General features: G+C 41.6%; 1 protein-coding gene across 2 annotated transcripts in view; it reads right to left on the bottom strand.

Moving 5' to 3' along the window:
- The window catches only part of EPB41L4B (erythrocyte membrane protein band 4.1 like 4B), a 177,952-nt gene that overhangs the window by 38,803 nt on the left and 124,482 nt on the right, over nt 1-14,667 (bottom strand). For both annotated transcript variants that reach the window (XM_030011373.2, XM_030011375.2), the window contains exon 19: nt 10,688-10,755. In XM_030011373.2, the coding sequence (XP_029867233.1) occupies nt 10,688-10,755 (68 nt within the window). The remainder of the gene's footprint in view (nt 1-10,687; nt 10,756-14,667) is intronic.

The raw sequence follows: 14,667 nt of genomic DNA, 5'->3' as shown, positions 1-14,667 counted from the left end.
ATTTAAGAGCAAAAATCTCTTTCCCTTTATTATAAAATTTTACCATCATTTTTATTAGAGGCTGGATGCAGTGACTGTCCTTCTCCCACTGTTTATCAGGCCTCCGGGAAAGACACAAGCACCATTTAATTGCACATTGCAAGAAGCTGCAGGTTAGCTAGGGTGTAAATTGAAGCTACTTCTGAATGCAAAGGAGCAGTGGCAATGCCTCCACCCGTAGAGGCTGACTGAATCCAGTCTACCATAAGCACAAAATGAAATGTTAGACCAGTCCTACCAACTGCAGAGCTGCATTTTTGCCCTCGCTAAAACCTTGCTAGGTTAGCTTTTTCCACACCAGCCTAAAAAAAATCCGTGACAGCTCCTGTTTCGTCTGCAAACACCCTTCCTTAGTCTGAACATGCTCAAAACTGTTGCTACTCTCACAACAGCAACCAGATGCAAGAAGCGCTCAGCTTGATCAACTCAGAGCCTGACCTGTGTTTTAAAAATGGCAGGCTTTTAATATCACACAAACTCTTAAAAAAGATCTTGTTGATACTCCTGAAAAAGAAGCAACTATAAAGCAGAAGAACTTCTATTGTTACCTTTTGAATTCTACAGCCAGAATATATTATCTTGTATGGAAAGACACGATTCTTGAAGAGAAGCCTTGTAATTATTTTGGCTATTTAAATAGAGTCATTATGTGCAGATATCACCATTCGTAGTTTATAGTCCTATATAAACCATATAGCTTGAACAAAACCCTAAGTGTTGAAGGATCAGCGGGACTCAGACTTAAAAAAAAAGAAAACATTCAGTGTATTAGAGTTCCTTTATAAGGCTCTGTTTCAATGTCATTAATTCATAAGAAACCTTTTTCCAGTAACAGTATCCAACCACTACAGCATAAAAATGAAGGTACTGAACCAAGACAGAGTTACTTAACGACCTGGCACCTTACATAAAAATCTGTCACCTCCTGGTGAGAATGACAATAACAACCACGAATGTCAGCAGGCAGCGGCAGGTCATCAGAAACCGCCTGCGCACCGAGAGCCCCAGCGCGCTCCTGAGCAGCAGCCAGCGCGCTCTACTGACCCAGCTTCACAAGCCTGCCCAGAAACATAAACGAGTTCTACAGATGCCCCCCCAAACCGAGAAATTAGTTTTCTTCTCGGAGTAGCAGCCAACAGCGCTCCTGAAACCCAAACTGCTCACAAAACCCATGCGCTGGGGAACATTCCGAGCGACCACAGACGTGTGCTCCGATTTATCTTGAATCTTCCGCGGGGACGCGATGTACGAGGGACTCGGGGTGTCCCACCCCGTCCTGGCTCAGCTGTAATGGGAAGACTGGTTTGCAGGGCTGTGCACCATCCCTTCGGGTACCGTGGCTTCTACAGACTGACATGCCTTCCTCATCCCCTGCTAAGCTGGCTCCGGGCAGACGTCTGTTTTTGTTTGCGCAGTATTTTGTTTGAAACGTGGCAAGTGGGCCGTGCGGGAGCGAACTACTGTGCACCCAGTAAGCTGAAAGGGATAAAATAACTTTTCTTTCCCCGGAGGATGCAGTTCAGAATTTTAAAACCACCGAAGTCTGCTGGGGGAACCCGCTTTCTGCGTTTCTCTTTAACAGGTTTTTTCCTCCTCGCTTTTGTTTGTGCCCGTTTCGCCATCTGGAACAATCGCTGTGCCGTCCTCCCAGGCTAAGGCCAAGAGGTAAAGGCTAAAAGCCCCATGATTTACAAGGATACTGCATGAAGGCTGACCTTCCTTCAGGTGCTGACTCATGGGAAAAAAACCCAAACAAACCCACTGGGTGATTTTTGGCTTCAGAACTCCCTTTGAGTGGGAATGTGGTAGTGAAATCTTGGGAAGTAAAAGCAAGGAACAAAGGAAAGAAGAGGAAAAATGTTTGATAGATGCATTCTCTTGTGTAGCAAAGACATAGCCTAAAAAGCTAAGCAAGCACACAAATCTTTTCTAAGTCTGTGCTCTAAGGGTTTCACACTTATTTCTTTTCCAAAGTTACAGCCATCTGAAGTTAAGAAACAATAATATGTGCTTTTTCACTCTGATAAGGTAGCTTTTCTCAGAAGACAGGTTAGCTCTCCAAAACATTATTTGGACATTTGAAAGCCAGCATCAAACTTTATGAATAAAGGTTTTTTTCTTCTTTTTACCCCCTCCCCCCCCCCCAAGTTAGATTGCAGATGTACAACAAAGCTCCTTGCTACAGTAGCCTAATCCAAAAACAGCTTGTGGACTTTCCTTACCCTCCTCACTTGACTTCTGTTTCTTCTAAAGGAAAAAATTCCCTCCCCTCCCTTGTCCTTATAATGAAAAAGCATCTGCAGTCTAGACAAAAATGTGATGCTCCTGTGGCCCAACAGATAATGACGATACAGAAACTGTTCTTTTCCCCCAGCTCAGGGTAATGTTGCAGGTCAACACCCAGTATCTAAGGTCAAACTGAGCTACAAATCCTACCTCTCCATACAGCAACCAGGAGAGCCATTATAAATGCTGCAGTTTCCAAAGAGCCTAGGCACAGTTTAAGGGACACAGCCAAAGAAATGCACCTTGAGTCGGGTATTTCATCAACTTAACCTCATCTGAAAGCTCTGAGTACTGCTGCTTTCTCTGTAGCTCAGAGATTAAGAATACACTTACAAGCAATTCATCAGCATCTGACTTCAGGCAACAGGTCAAAGAGGTCTTTAATACTCAGAATGAAGTCAAAGAACTTATCTAGGTGTGCTATCTGCAATCTTTAATGCAGACTGGCATGCAAAGGGTATGCAAGAGTTCAGCTTAAAGTTATGACTTTGATGCAGAAATTACTGGGTCAGGTTCTTGTAGAAAGCCAGAATAGCAGATCCATTAACCTGTCCACTAGATTTAGGTCAGGCTGATGTGTATTTAGATATTCACTTTGGTTTTGGAAACACTGGTTGAAATTTTTCAGTTGGAGAATGAATGTTTATTTTTTAGGATGAAGATTGAATGAAAAAGCAGCTTTTTAAAAGCAATTAATATTTGTTAGGAAGAAGTCAACATAGATAATGTTTTTAGTTTTTCTAGAATATTTCACAACACATTTAGAAGGAGGTATTTAAATGTTATGCTTCAGCCTCTGCCTCATAGAGTTAAGTCCATTCTGATTCTAAGAAAACACAACCTGTTGGGATTCACTGAAGTTCATGTCAGGTAAAACCAAGCATATAATTTTTGATCAGCTTCAACTCTGACCTGCCTGAAAGTTCGTTTGTATATATCTATTTTTCTAGGGAACCGAAGTCTTTGACTTGAGGAAACAAGCTGTCCATAATCATCCAGGTGACATGCCTATTCTTAGCCTCCAAACGTCAACATGGACATCTCTTACCACAGCTCTCGCTAGACAGCTGGTTCAAAACTTCAGCTCTGTGATGCTTAGAAACTACCTACCTAGAAACTGTCCATGGTTAAGGCCCCAGACTTGAAGCCCTGGTGTCGGTTTGCAGTCTTTGTAAGAACTGCTGTTAGATACAGTGTCCAAGAGAGCTTTGTGGGCTGCAGCCGTCTCTATCAATTGAAATTTCTAAATAAAAATCAATTCATGTGCCTTGAAGTCTGGAGCAGCTGATAAGCAGCTGTACAATAAATTCCACTTCTCTGAGAACACCACTACCACCCCAGAACCCTAGCTTTCCTTGCAAAAAGAGAAAGTTGGTTTTTTTCTTAAAAAAATGTTGTCTTATGATTCCAAAGAGTCCCAAGTCAGTGCCACTGACAGAAATCAGTGTGCAGAGTACATATTGTTGGATAAGCTAGAACAAACTCCCTGTGCACATACCTATATGGTGTTGGAAAGCTGCCCTGACATTCACTAGAAGTGTGTGTATAAAAACAGATACCGAGGTGTTAGTTTCAGCTCCAAAATGCGTACACATAAGGCAAACATCAGTACGTTTTGCACCCTGCTTATACAGTCATATCCCGAGAGCACCTGCAGAAAGCCAAAGTTCTCTGAAAAAAACTGGTTCAGATTCACACAGCACCAGGTACGTCAGCAGGATGTTAGCTCAGATACCAAGAGATGATAATTCAAATGTTAATATAGTCTGTGCAGGTGAGAAAGGAAAGGGAAAAACACAAGAATGCAGCCATCACTTTGAGTGACACTCCTCCCTTGATGATACTCAAAAGTTGTATGTAAGAAGTATCATCAGTTCGGTCAGAAAAGGTGTAGGACGTATTCACGTAAAATGAAAGGCGGCCAAACTCAAAAGCCTAGCGTACATCAGATGCATGAGCCACAGCAGGGGAATCACATTCTGACAATCTGCATAAGCAAAGCTTACTCTGCAGTGGGCATTCAGAAAAGTGCCTGCAATTACTTCTCCTGATTCATCTGCACCCTGTATAACTTGATATAATTTAATATTTTCCACCCTTCTTTTCTGGTGTGCAGCATCATCAAGCTCTGTGAGATAACATTTAATTTTACGTTACGTGTTGAGCAGCTTCTAATGTAATTAGTCTTAATGTAATAGCGTAATTTGGTTTTGGATGGGAAGATTTACAAAGAAAATTAGAATAAATGAATGCACAAGGCACCAGCTGGTGCTTATACCTACTCCCACATAAGAAGAATATTGCTATTTGCAATCCTATGAAAGATGAGATAATTTGGATAACAAGGATCAACAAAGGGTGATGCAGCAGTTGGTCTAAACAGAAAGAAATCCGCAGACAAATCCTGAACCATGTGGGATGTAAAGCATGCCAAAGCTGGTAGCAATCCAAAAGCATGTTATAAGGGAAAATAAATATTGCAGTCCATAAACGTACCACACGGTGCACGCCAGCGAGCGGCAACAGCGACAAGAACAGTAATAACTGACCAGCCAGCTTGCGGGCTTCAGTTGAAGAGGGCTCTTGACTAACAACACTTGGGCACCTGCCTCAGAAATGCAGGAACTTGAGTTTACACATTCGATCAGTATTTTCCATGAGAGGCTGCATAATCTCCATCCTTGGAGGTTTTCAAAATTCAGCTAGACAAAGCCATGGCTGACCTGATCTAGTGTTGGTCACAGTTCTGCTTTGAGCAGGAGGCTGGACTAGATGACCTCCGGATGTCTGCTCCAATCAACAGTTCTATAATTCTACAATAAATAACTAAAATTTCTCAGAAACAACGTCAATTACTATTTCAATTTTCCAAAACATAACCTCAAAATAGTGTATCTATTTTAACATCTGCATAATCTTGTGTGTGTAACGGTAAACAACTACTCACAAAATGAAGACTAACATTCAGCAGATGAAGAACGTGTTAGTGTTCACATGTACCAGCTCTTGAAGACCTTTAGCCAGACCACCTGAATCAGACATGTATCATGTCTAAACTTTCCTGAACTCCAAGTGACCACGAAGAAAAAAAGTATATCATCAGCAAATCCTGTTGCCAGATAATTTCTGTCTTACAAATTTGACTTCAGTTGCTTACCAAACTTTGTTTAACTTCAGGCATTTTTGCTAACGCTTCCACTGTCTGACTTGTCCCAAGATGAAAGTTTGGCTTGGCAAACAGGCTATGCCCAAGGACAGCCAGTATTTTGCCTAATTTTTCCATTAGCAGTACTAGCAGTTCCTGACATCCGGACTATTTTGGTCTAATTCTTCAATTACTGGAATTCCTGAAGCTGGTACAGCAGAGTTATACTGGGGATTACATTCGGACATATTTGAAGAAAAGAACAAAATAAGGAAAGCGTAGACCTTTATGTTAAATATAGTCAAACTCTGTGTGTGTGAATCTGTGTGCACATGCACACACATATACACGCTATAGGCTTACCCAGGTGGTCATAGCCAGAAAGAAAACAGATATTTCAAAGAGTTTTCAGGAGAAGTTAGTGTATAGGCACCGGGGAAGTTGTACAGATGGTCCTTCTGTCTGGCAAAGCTTTGAATAAGGAAAGGAATAATGGAAGGAATTCTCTTGATAGGGTTCTGTGCTTAGCCATGTATTTATTACATTTAACAAACGAAGCAGGCTGGCAATTAGGTGGTATACTTCTGGAAAGAAAGTTCAAGAGGTTATCTTTCTAGCAGCTCATCCCTTTACTAAGAAATGGGTGAGGTTTATAAAATGGTAAAGAGATGACTATGTGATTCACATTTGCTTGATACGCTGCAGGAGAGAAACCTCTGCATCCCTAATCACTAGACAGGGTGGGCCTCTGATCAAGAGAAGGGTGTGACCAGAGGTGATAAGAAATCGGGTGACTACAATTTTCATTTTTATATTTCCTACAATATTTTATACTTCCTTCATTACACAAATGTTCTGGCAGACAGCCTGAACCCTGATCTCTCAAGGCTAAAAGAATCCCAGTTGGAGGCAGGTGATGCGCGCCTTACCAAAACTATATACAAGAACATGCAGTAATCTCAAACCTGAATTAAGTTAGATATCTAATCAGCGAATTCTCCATGAACACTTTGCCCTTGACACCTCCATCTGGACACTGAGTCAGATACCTGGGTGTAAGGAAGTTTCTAAAAGACAGGGAAATAACCGCTGTTACTTCCTCATAACCCCTTCTGGCCCGTTTGGCACCATGACAGGTCCTTCTCTTACAACACTAAAGAAGAAAATGTTCTGTTAGAAAGGCTTTTCTAGCTCTAGTGGAAGATGAATTCTTCTTGTTGGTCATAAAAAGGACTGACATGATCGCTGCCTCCCTTGCAGACTTGGGCCCTACATCCCAAAAGAAATACTGTTAAAAATCACTGCAAAATGACTGGCATTGCAAATTCCAAACTAGACCGATGTTCCCACAAACGCATTGTTACTACATGCCTTAACAAAGCATGCCTCACTATGTAACGTGGTAACTGCAAGCTAACCGTATCTCTTCTTGATTCGATACGGGCAGTATAAAAAGCAAAATAATGCAAATATATAAATAACCCATTTTTTCAGGTATTTCTTTTTCCATAAATCAACATTATGTTCTGCTTTGTCCAAAATGCTTATGCCCCGGCTATATAGCTTGGCTGTACTTCTCTGTACGTATTACTTGGGTGTCGATGAAAACGCGTGTGCTTTCAAGTCTGTTACACCAGAGCTGTAACAAAGACACGTGTAACTCTTCCTGGTTAGGATTCCTGTGTCTTATCAAGAAAACTCTCCTATTTAACCCACTTTTGAAATTCCCCTCCCATTAGTTGCTCTCGTTTTACTCTGTTCAGCTGAAAGCTCTGCCATCTGCAGCCTGGATGGATCCAGCCGAGGTAACCGTACAAATTCCCCTACCGCCACTGGCCAGACCTGCGGATCTGCTAGGGGTTATCAGCAAAGCAGCAGGGTCAGCGAGGGCAATGGATGACTGTGTCCCAATTCGTAGTGCACTATATCAGTCTTAATTGAGGATTAAGGAGAGTATAAGTTAGGACACTGCAGCACGTATTGGGTTATTGAGTCACCAGCTTTTTCTTCACTGAATGTGGGAACCAGCACTTGAAACAGTCTGGGAGAAAAAAAAAAAAAATCCTATCCAGAGGAGGGAAAGCTATAGAGACATATAGCAATGCTCTCCAAAAGCAGGGAGGAGAGAGGACTGTACTCTTCTGTGGTTCCACATCCTCCTGCAGCTTAATCTGATGTGCACAGGTTAGCTATTAACAGGCAGATCAGGAGACAACCTTGCGCTTCCAGCCTGTGCACCAAATGACAGAGCAAATTTCACAAGCTTTCCCTTCCTGAAAGCTGACAAAATAGTGCAATTTCAGCTTCAGCTGTGGGGGTTTTTTCCCCCTATTTAAAATGACTTAGATATAGAACTATCCACGGTTTGCCAACAGACACAGAAAACAGGTGAATAAACTGTAACTGTTGATAAGTGTATCAACATGACGACTTTGCGTAAGCACAACATCGTTCCAAGGCCATGCCCAACAAAATGACTGGAGACCTGCTCGTAGCGAAAGTGGCTATACCACACATACATATGAGTAATTACTAGTTGAACCAGAACTAATGCTACAAAGAGCTATAGCAATTGTTAGCCAAATTGAGTCTGCCGTGGCAGATGCTAAAATAATTGCTCGGGGGGATTACAGGCTATAGCCGAGAAGTTAATTCATTAGAAGCGTAATCTTCAGAGTGGCAATGGACGAGCAGACAAAATGGTAGCAAAGAGAGCACAGTTCTTTAATCAAACAAGTACTACTGCCCTCCTTCCTCACCTTCTATTTCCCTATTTGTATGAACAACTCATGCTTCAGTTAATGATCAAAACTGCATATGTTTGTTTACTAGCTAGCCTGAACAAATTTCCCAGTGTCTTGGGTTTGGAAAAAACCAGAACGTTTTGCTAGTGCATTGTACAGTCATCAGTAATCAAATAAATAAAGTCACTGTCCCTGCTATAAATCCCTTGCATGAAAAGAGTGGAGTATTGTTAAATAGCTGCAACAGATACTGGTTTCAACCGGCAAGATATTTCAGCAAACAAATATTCCTCAAACATTCACATAGGTATTGTCTACAGGAATGTCTGCATGGGTACTCGCAGGAATAAAAACTATATTCCACGGGGAGGGCTTTTTTACAAAGGATACTTGTTTATTTCTCAACTAAAGAAGAGAAGAACTCCCAGGTGACTTGTCTGACCAGTATGAACTAACCCTTGGCTCTGCCCGGATGCAATTCCTAGCAGACCAAAGGCTCATTTATGTCCATTCCAGTCCACAAAATAGAGGTTATAGAGGATGTCATTGGCAAATCGGTCACATAGTGGCTATCTGCAAAGGTGCATATGTCCCTGCAGAAAGGGAAGCCACTTGAAGGAGAAAGCGAATTGGTTAGACACTGAATTTATTTTCCATTATTTTTTGAGTTTTGAACGCAGGCTGTTAAAATTAGTCTAGCCCTGAGCATTGATTACTTGTATATTTGCACCTCCAGGACACAGACACAAAGCAATAAAACAATACCATTTCATTTGGCACAACTAACTGTAGAGGAAACAATGCTTGACATAAACTAGATAAAAATAAATATTAGACAAATATACACCGGACTGCTGCTTACTGAGAACTCCAAAGTGGCTTTTATGAGTTTATAAGCTTGGATGTGTGCAAAAGAAAATAGTAAAATTAGCTTTGCAGCCAGGTTGCCATCCTAACTCATGCTGAATAGTACTTCACCTCACAAAGCACACAACTAATTTACAGCTCAGCGTGATGAAGCAGGAGAGAATCTATTACAACATGTAAAATAGGAAGGCTTTCCTACAGATATTATGCAGAAGTTCAGCAAAGGTCAGTATGGAAAACAAGTGTGTAGCCACGCTCCAAATCACACAGGGCTTTACAAACCAGGTCCTCCTGAACTGCTTCTGGAAGTGACAGCAACCCAACAAAGGGTATTGTGGCAAAGACAGTATACGAAACCCATTTCTATTAAATGAAGAAAGAGGTCACTGTAACATACATGATGGATTTTCTCAGTGGTCCTAAGAAAGTTTCGTAGGGGTCTAAAAAGGGTAATGGCACAGGAGAAAAGGTAGCTGCTTTCACTAAGCAAACATAGCAGCTCTGCTAGTCCAATCTAATCAGAAAGGAAATTTTAAATGAAATATTTTTTGAAGACTATTGCTGATTTATCACCATATAGGAAAGATACACATTTGAAAAAAGGGTTGACAAATTTTCACAACCATAACTGTTTCTTTTTGAGTTCAAAATGATTTAATTTGTCAGACATAATTCATTACCCCCCTCATCCAGACTTTTCTGTAAGATGCTTAAATGTCTGCTTTCAGTTGCAAGAGTCACCACCAGAAAGCTATAAAATAAAATTGTGAGATGACTAGTGCTCTAGTACATATGTATATTACATATATATAGCATATACACTAGCATAATTAGCTGATTAGCAGCCAGTGTGATTGCCACGCTTTAAACCCATCAATTTTTTTCATCAAACTTCCCCCTTAGATTTGGACACTAAATATGTCCAAAGTGATGGCACTACCACACATATAGAGGCAGGCAATTTCCAAATACCCACGGTGTAACCTCCTCTCTAATGACCTGCTGAAAGACAGCATACTGTGCCATTCAAATAATGTTTACAATTACTACGCCTCTTCAGAATGGCCACCTCAAAAAAGACTACCATCCACTAACAACAGACTAAAAGTACAATCCAAAGTAGTTACTACTGCCTGCAAATGAGGCATTTTTCTGAAGGCTGGCTATCAAATGCCTTTTTTTCTGCAAAAAAAACCTTGCACAAATCAGAAAAACACAAACACGGGTATATTCAGTTTGGACACCTAGCACGTTTCTGATACAAAAGTTATGAAAACTGACTTATTTTTATATACGCTTTTCTAAGTTTGTCACCAGACCTGATTTTTTTACCTTGACCTTTTATCAATTGTTTAAATATACACACTCGGTCTGATTTTTAAAGTTGAGCTTTTATTAATTCTTCAACTATATCTGATATAGGTGTATAAAATAAGCACCCTTCTGACAGACACATTCTCCTCAGGTCATCGCTTGGTGAACTTTACACAGCAGCTTGGGGATGAGCAAATTGACCTGTAGCACCTGTTTGAGATAACGTTTGGAAAATGCCTCACTATATCATGCATTCATTTGATGTTTTCCCTACGGACAAGAAGCAACAGACCTTACATTAGGGTCCTGCAGGCTGGAGGTCTTACTGGGATTTACAAAAGAGGTCTCTTCTTTCACAGCCTGTTAAAAGAAGGAGTCAAAGTTTAGTACAACATCCATATACTTAGGAGAATAAAACTGTTTATTAAAAAAATATTCCTGGAAGCTCCCCAGAAAACTGCAATACTCAAAATGCCTACTCTGCCCAGATTTAAAAGGCACCGTAATTTTTCTTTTTCACCTCTTACAGTTGAGATTCACTATGATGAGCTACAATGTACAATGTGCAAAGCAATAGCGTGAGGAAGAGATTGGATAGGGATAACGGAGGAGAGAGAAAGGAACATTGATATTTACGGTTCCTCCAGAAAGCATTTGAGCAGAAATAACAAAAATCAACCCAGGCAAGCATACTGTAGTTGAGTTGTTCTTTTAATTGGAGTAGAATAAATATTTATGTACTCTAATCAAAATAACGATGCCAACTTTTCATTCGGTCTTTGAAAAATTAATTGAAAAATGGAATCCCCCACATATAATCACACTGTACATGCAATTCACAGAAAATCTCACCCACTACTGCTCTCTGCTAAATTACAGTCCTGTCTCTCACATACCATTTGTATATAGAGTTGAAAATACTAGTATTGCAAAATGACTTACATGAAAATTGCTTGATTACCCAGAAAACAACCAACGCGGGCAGGTGTTGGTTTATACTCTTCAACTGAGATGCAGGGTTCCACAATTCCTGTGTAAAACACTGCACCCCTCTACAGAAAATACTGGCTGAAGGCGCAAGAGTATCTCCAAATCAGTAATGGACTTGGCAGGCTCTGGCATTTCCATTCTGCTAAATGGATAGAAGGGAACTGATATGGTCCTACGACAGAGTGATTTTTCAGTGTTCAATATCTGAACCATAATAATTTGAGGCCATCGGTCCAGATCAAACGGAGTTAAATGTGTCAGTCTCATCCTCTTCAAAAAGGATGAGACAGATTCCTTCAAATCCATCAAATCCAAATCAAAGGATTTTACAGGCATGTAAAAATACTGTAAATTTGACGCGAGGCCTTCCATTCAACACAAATTGATAAGATTTCATTTGAGGGTACTCATAAGAAAAAGAAAGAAAATCAAAGCTGAGTTTCTTCTACACCTTAGCAACGAACTACAAAATACCAGCAGGGATGCTCAGTGCTTGGGGAAATCGCCCAAGCCGTGACAGTTTTAGATTCGTTTCTCCCTTGTGCCAGAGAGAACAAAACCCTCGTGGCCACTCCCCAGGTCATTATTTACCGGAGCATCAGCCACGGTGGGAACAGACTGTTCCAGTTTGTACACACAATTAACCGTACGGACAATTAAACTGGAACCACTGGGAGCGTGGCAGCAAGTGAACTTTGTCCTGGGTGTACTCCAGCCCAGGCAAGTACCTGAGGTGATGGTTGCTTCTGTAACCCTTCCTGTTAAGAGTTGTTGCACCTTGGATATTGATACCAAAACCACCGTCAGCAGAGAGGGGACCCTCCGAACCTCACCAGCAGGTTTGTCCATCTCCTGGGGGCTAGGTTACACAGAGGAAGCTAGTTTACAGCTAGTTTACTCAGGGGAGAACAGGATCAGCAGTAGGAACTGGAGAAGCTCCACCCCAACGTAGCGCTCTTACGTATTTGGGATTAATCTCCCTCAGCCAGAGGTTTCCTCGGTTCTGGGCAAATGCTCTAAGCATTAAGGAATCAAATAAAAGTGGGACATAATCACACCATCACCACCATTGTAACTCAGCCACCGAACGTTTTGCAGCTAAGGTTTTCAGTGAATTAGCGTCACACTGTGAATAATTTCAGGACCAGGAGTGCAATTTCTATATTTTAATAAATTCATAACTTCAAGAAATTTAGCTCAGCTCTAGAAACCTTATTTTTTTTACTGGTCTTCTAGTAGCTCTGTCTAGCATAATGTTTATGCAAAATCTAGTGCTTCCTTGAAAGGAAAGAAAATGTTTTTAAGGAATTGAAAGCACTGAAAATCATTCTTTGTTGGCGTAGATGAGCACTGAAGTAATATTTCTTTGTTCTACAGAAACTATAATGCTTTTTATAAAGCTGTTGGGTTTCTCAAAGCTGTAAACATGAATCCAGCTGTCAGAAACTTAACACACAGTCTCTTCTTCCGTGCTGATGTCTTAACAACATTTTATTGTTAAGCCTGACAAGCTAGCTGCTTATTATGTGTCAAATTGGCTACTTTTTAAAATCATAAATTTTACTTTATTCCAATTTTCACCAAATTAATTGAGCTGCATTTTAAGATGCGCTTGAACACAACAATAGAAAAGAGAATACAGAGATCAAGGATGCAATGCAGGGGCTGTGACCAGGAATTAAATGATTAAAATTCCACCTACTTAAACGCTATAAGCCATGGACCTCATTAGCCGGTTGAGAGGGCTTCACTGTATTAGTCCCTAATAGCTGATCCTTGGTTTCTTCTCAGTTCTGTGACTCCATTAGCACTTTCTTTTGCCTTCTCTGCATTGGAAGGCTAAGCCTTCCGCAAATCACACTCACTAACCGCACAAGGACTTCCTCAACTTTACTGAAAAGATGTGAGCGTAAAACAAGGCTTACACTTGTACACAACTCTCACGATATCATTCCCAGGTGGTTTGCCTTCATCTGAAGACAAGTGCACGTGCGAGGGCCAGGATTTGGGTTTCCACTGCAGGATGCCCTCCGTCAGCGGAACACAGGACTTTAGGCAAGGCTGGCAGGAGGTACGTGGTGGGGAACATATATGGAGAGCTGGGCAGCGGCTCTGTCACCCACAGAAAATACAGCACTGAGCCGTGTAAGAAGACAGAGGCAGAAGCTCGGAGCTGCTCAGATCTTAACTAAGGCAGATTCTCTCCTCACCCAGAGGCTGCTGCTCTGAGAGGGAGAGGTTTCAGGGCACAGCAAGACCTGGAAATTTCATTTATACAAAAGCAGATTCATTTAACAACTATCCAAAGAGAAACAAGCTGGCTTTTCCGGCTACCACACTGCAAAACAAACAAAATTAAAGGTCGATCCATATAATCCATCCACACAATGCCATTCTCTTTTCTTATCTGCACTGGGCCCAGAGCAAAAGAAAAATTATTAATGTTCCAATTTCATATGCCATTAACTTTCTGGATGGTGTTAGAAACAAAGATAAAGCATTACTTTATCATACTAGAGACGAGAAACATGCCTGGACAGAAATGCCATTGTACAGGCTCTCTTCAGAGATGACTGCTAAAAAAATACTAGTTTCACCAAAAGATGAAAAGAGGAGAAAAACACCTAAGTAATACCAAATTTTGCCCACAGCTGCCTAAGCGATCTTACCTATGGGCTGCCAGGCTGATCCTGACAGTTTTCAGACGGCTTTTCAGTCGACTCCTGAGTACCCATCACCCCTGCTGCTGTCCCAGCAGCCAGGTCCCTTTGGAGCCTCAGAGAGGGAGTGGATGCTCCAGGGATACTACATCAGACCCTGCTGAGCTTTCCAGCAGGGGTGGGAACGTTTTCTGGCCCGTGGGAGCAACTCCACGTATGAATTCGTAAGCCCCGGTGGCTGGATTTGCCTAGTGAACAGCAGCTCCTATTTTCTTCTGAAGGATGAGTTAGCCCCAGGATGATGGGGAACAGGACCTCGAAACGGGAATTGGTTTCACTGGGGGAACACGGGAAAGACACAACTTTGGCTGCAGCCTTCTGTGCTTCTGCACAGACAACTAATTTTGGCTGGGACCGTGGGCTGGAGAGCCTCCAGCGGGGCACGGTGCGAGCCAGGCTGCGTTCTTCAAACCTCAAGCAAGCGTCTCGGGGAGCTAGAGCCCTCTGTGCCTCCCCTCCATCACAAGGGGCATCGCTGCGGCTCTCACCCCATCTGATTCGCAACAGGAGTATCTTGAATAAGCAAAAAAGTCTGCATGAAGAATCTGATCACTGCAGCCAA

This window comes from Aquila chrysaetos, chromosome 4, assembly GCF_900496995.4.
Source record: "Aquila chrysaetos chrysaetos chromosome 4, bAquChr1.4, whole genome shotgun sequence".
Lineage (NCBI taxonomy): Eukaryota > Metazoa > Chordata > Aves > Accipitriformes > Accipitridae > Aquila > Aquila chrysaetos.
This window is presented reverse-complemented; position numbering and strand designations above follow the sequence as displayed.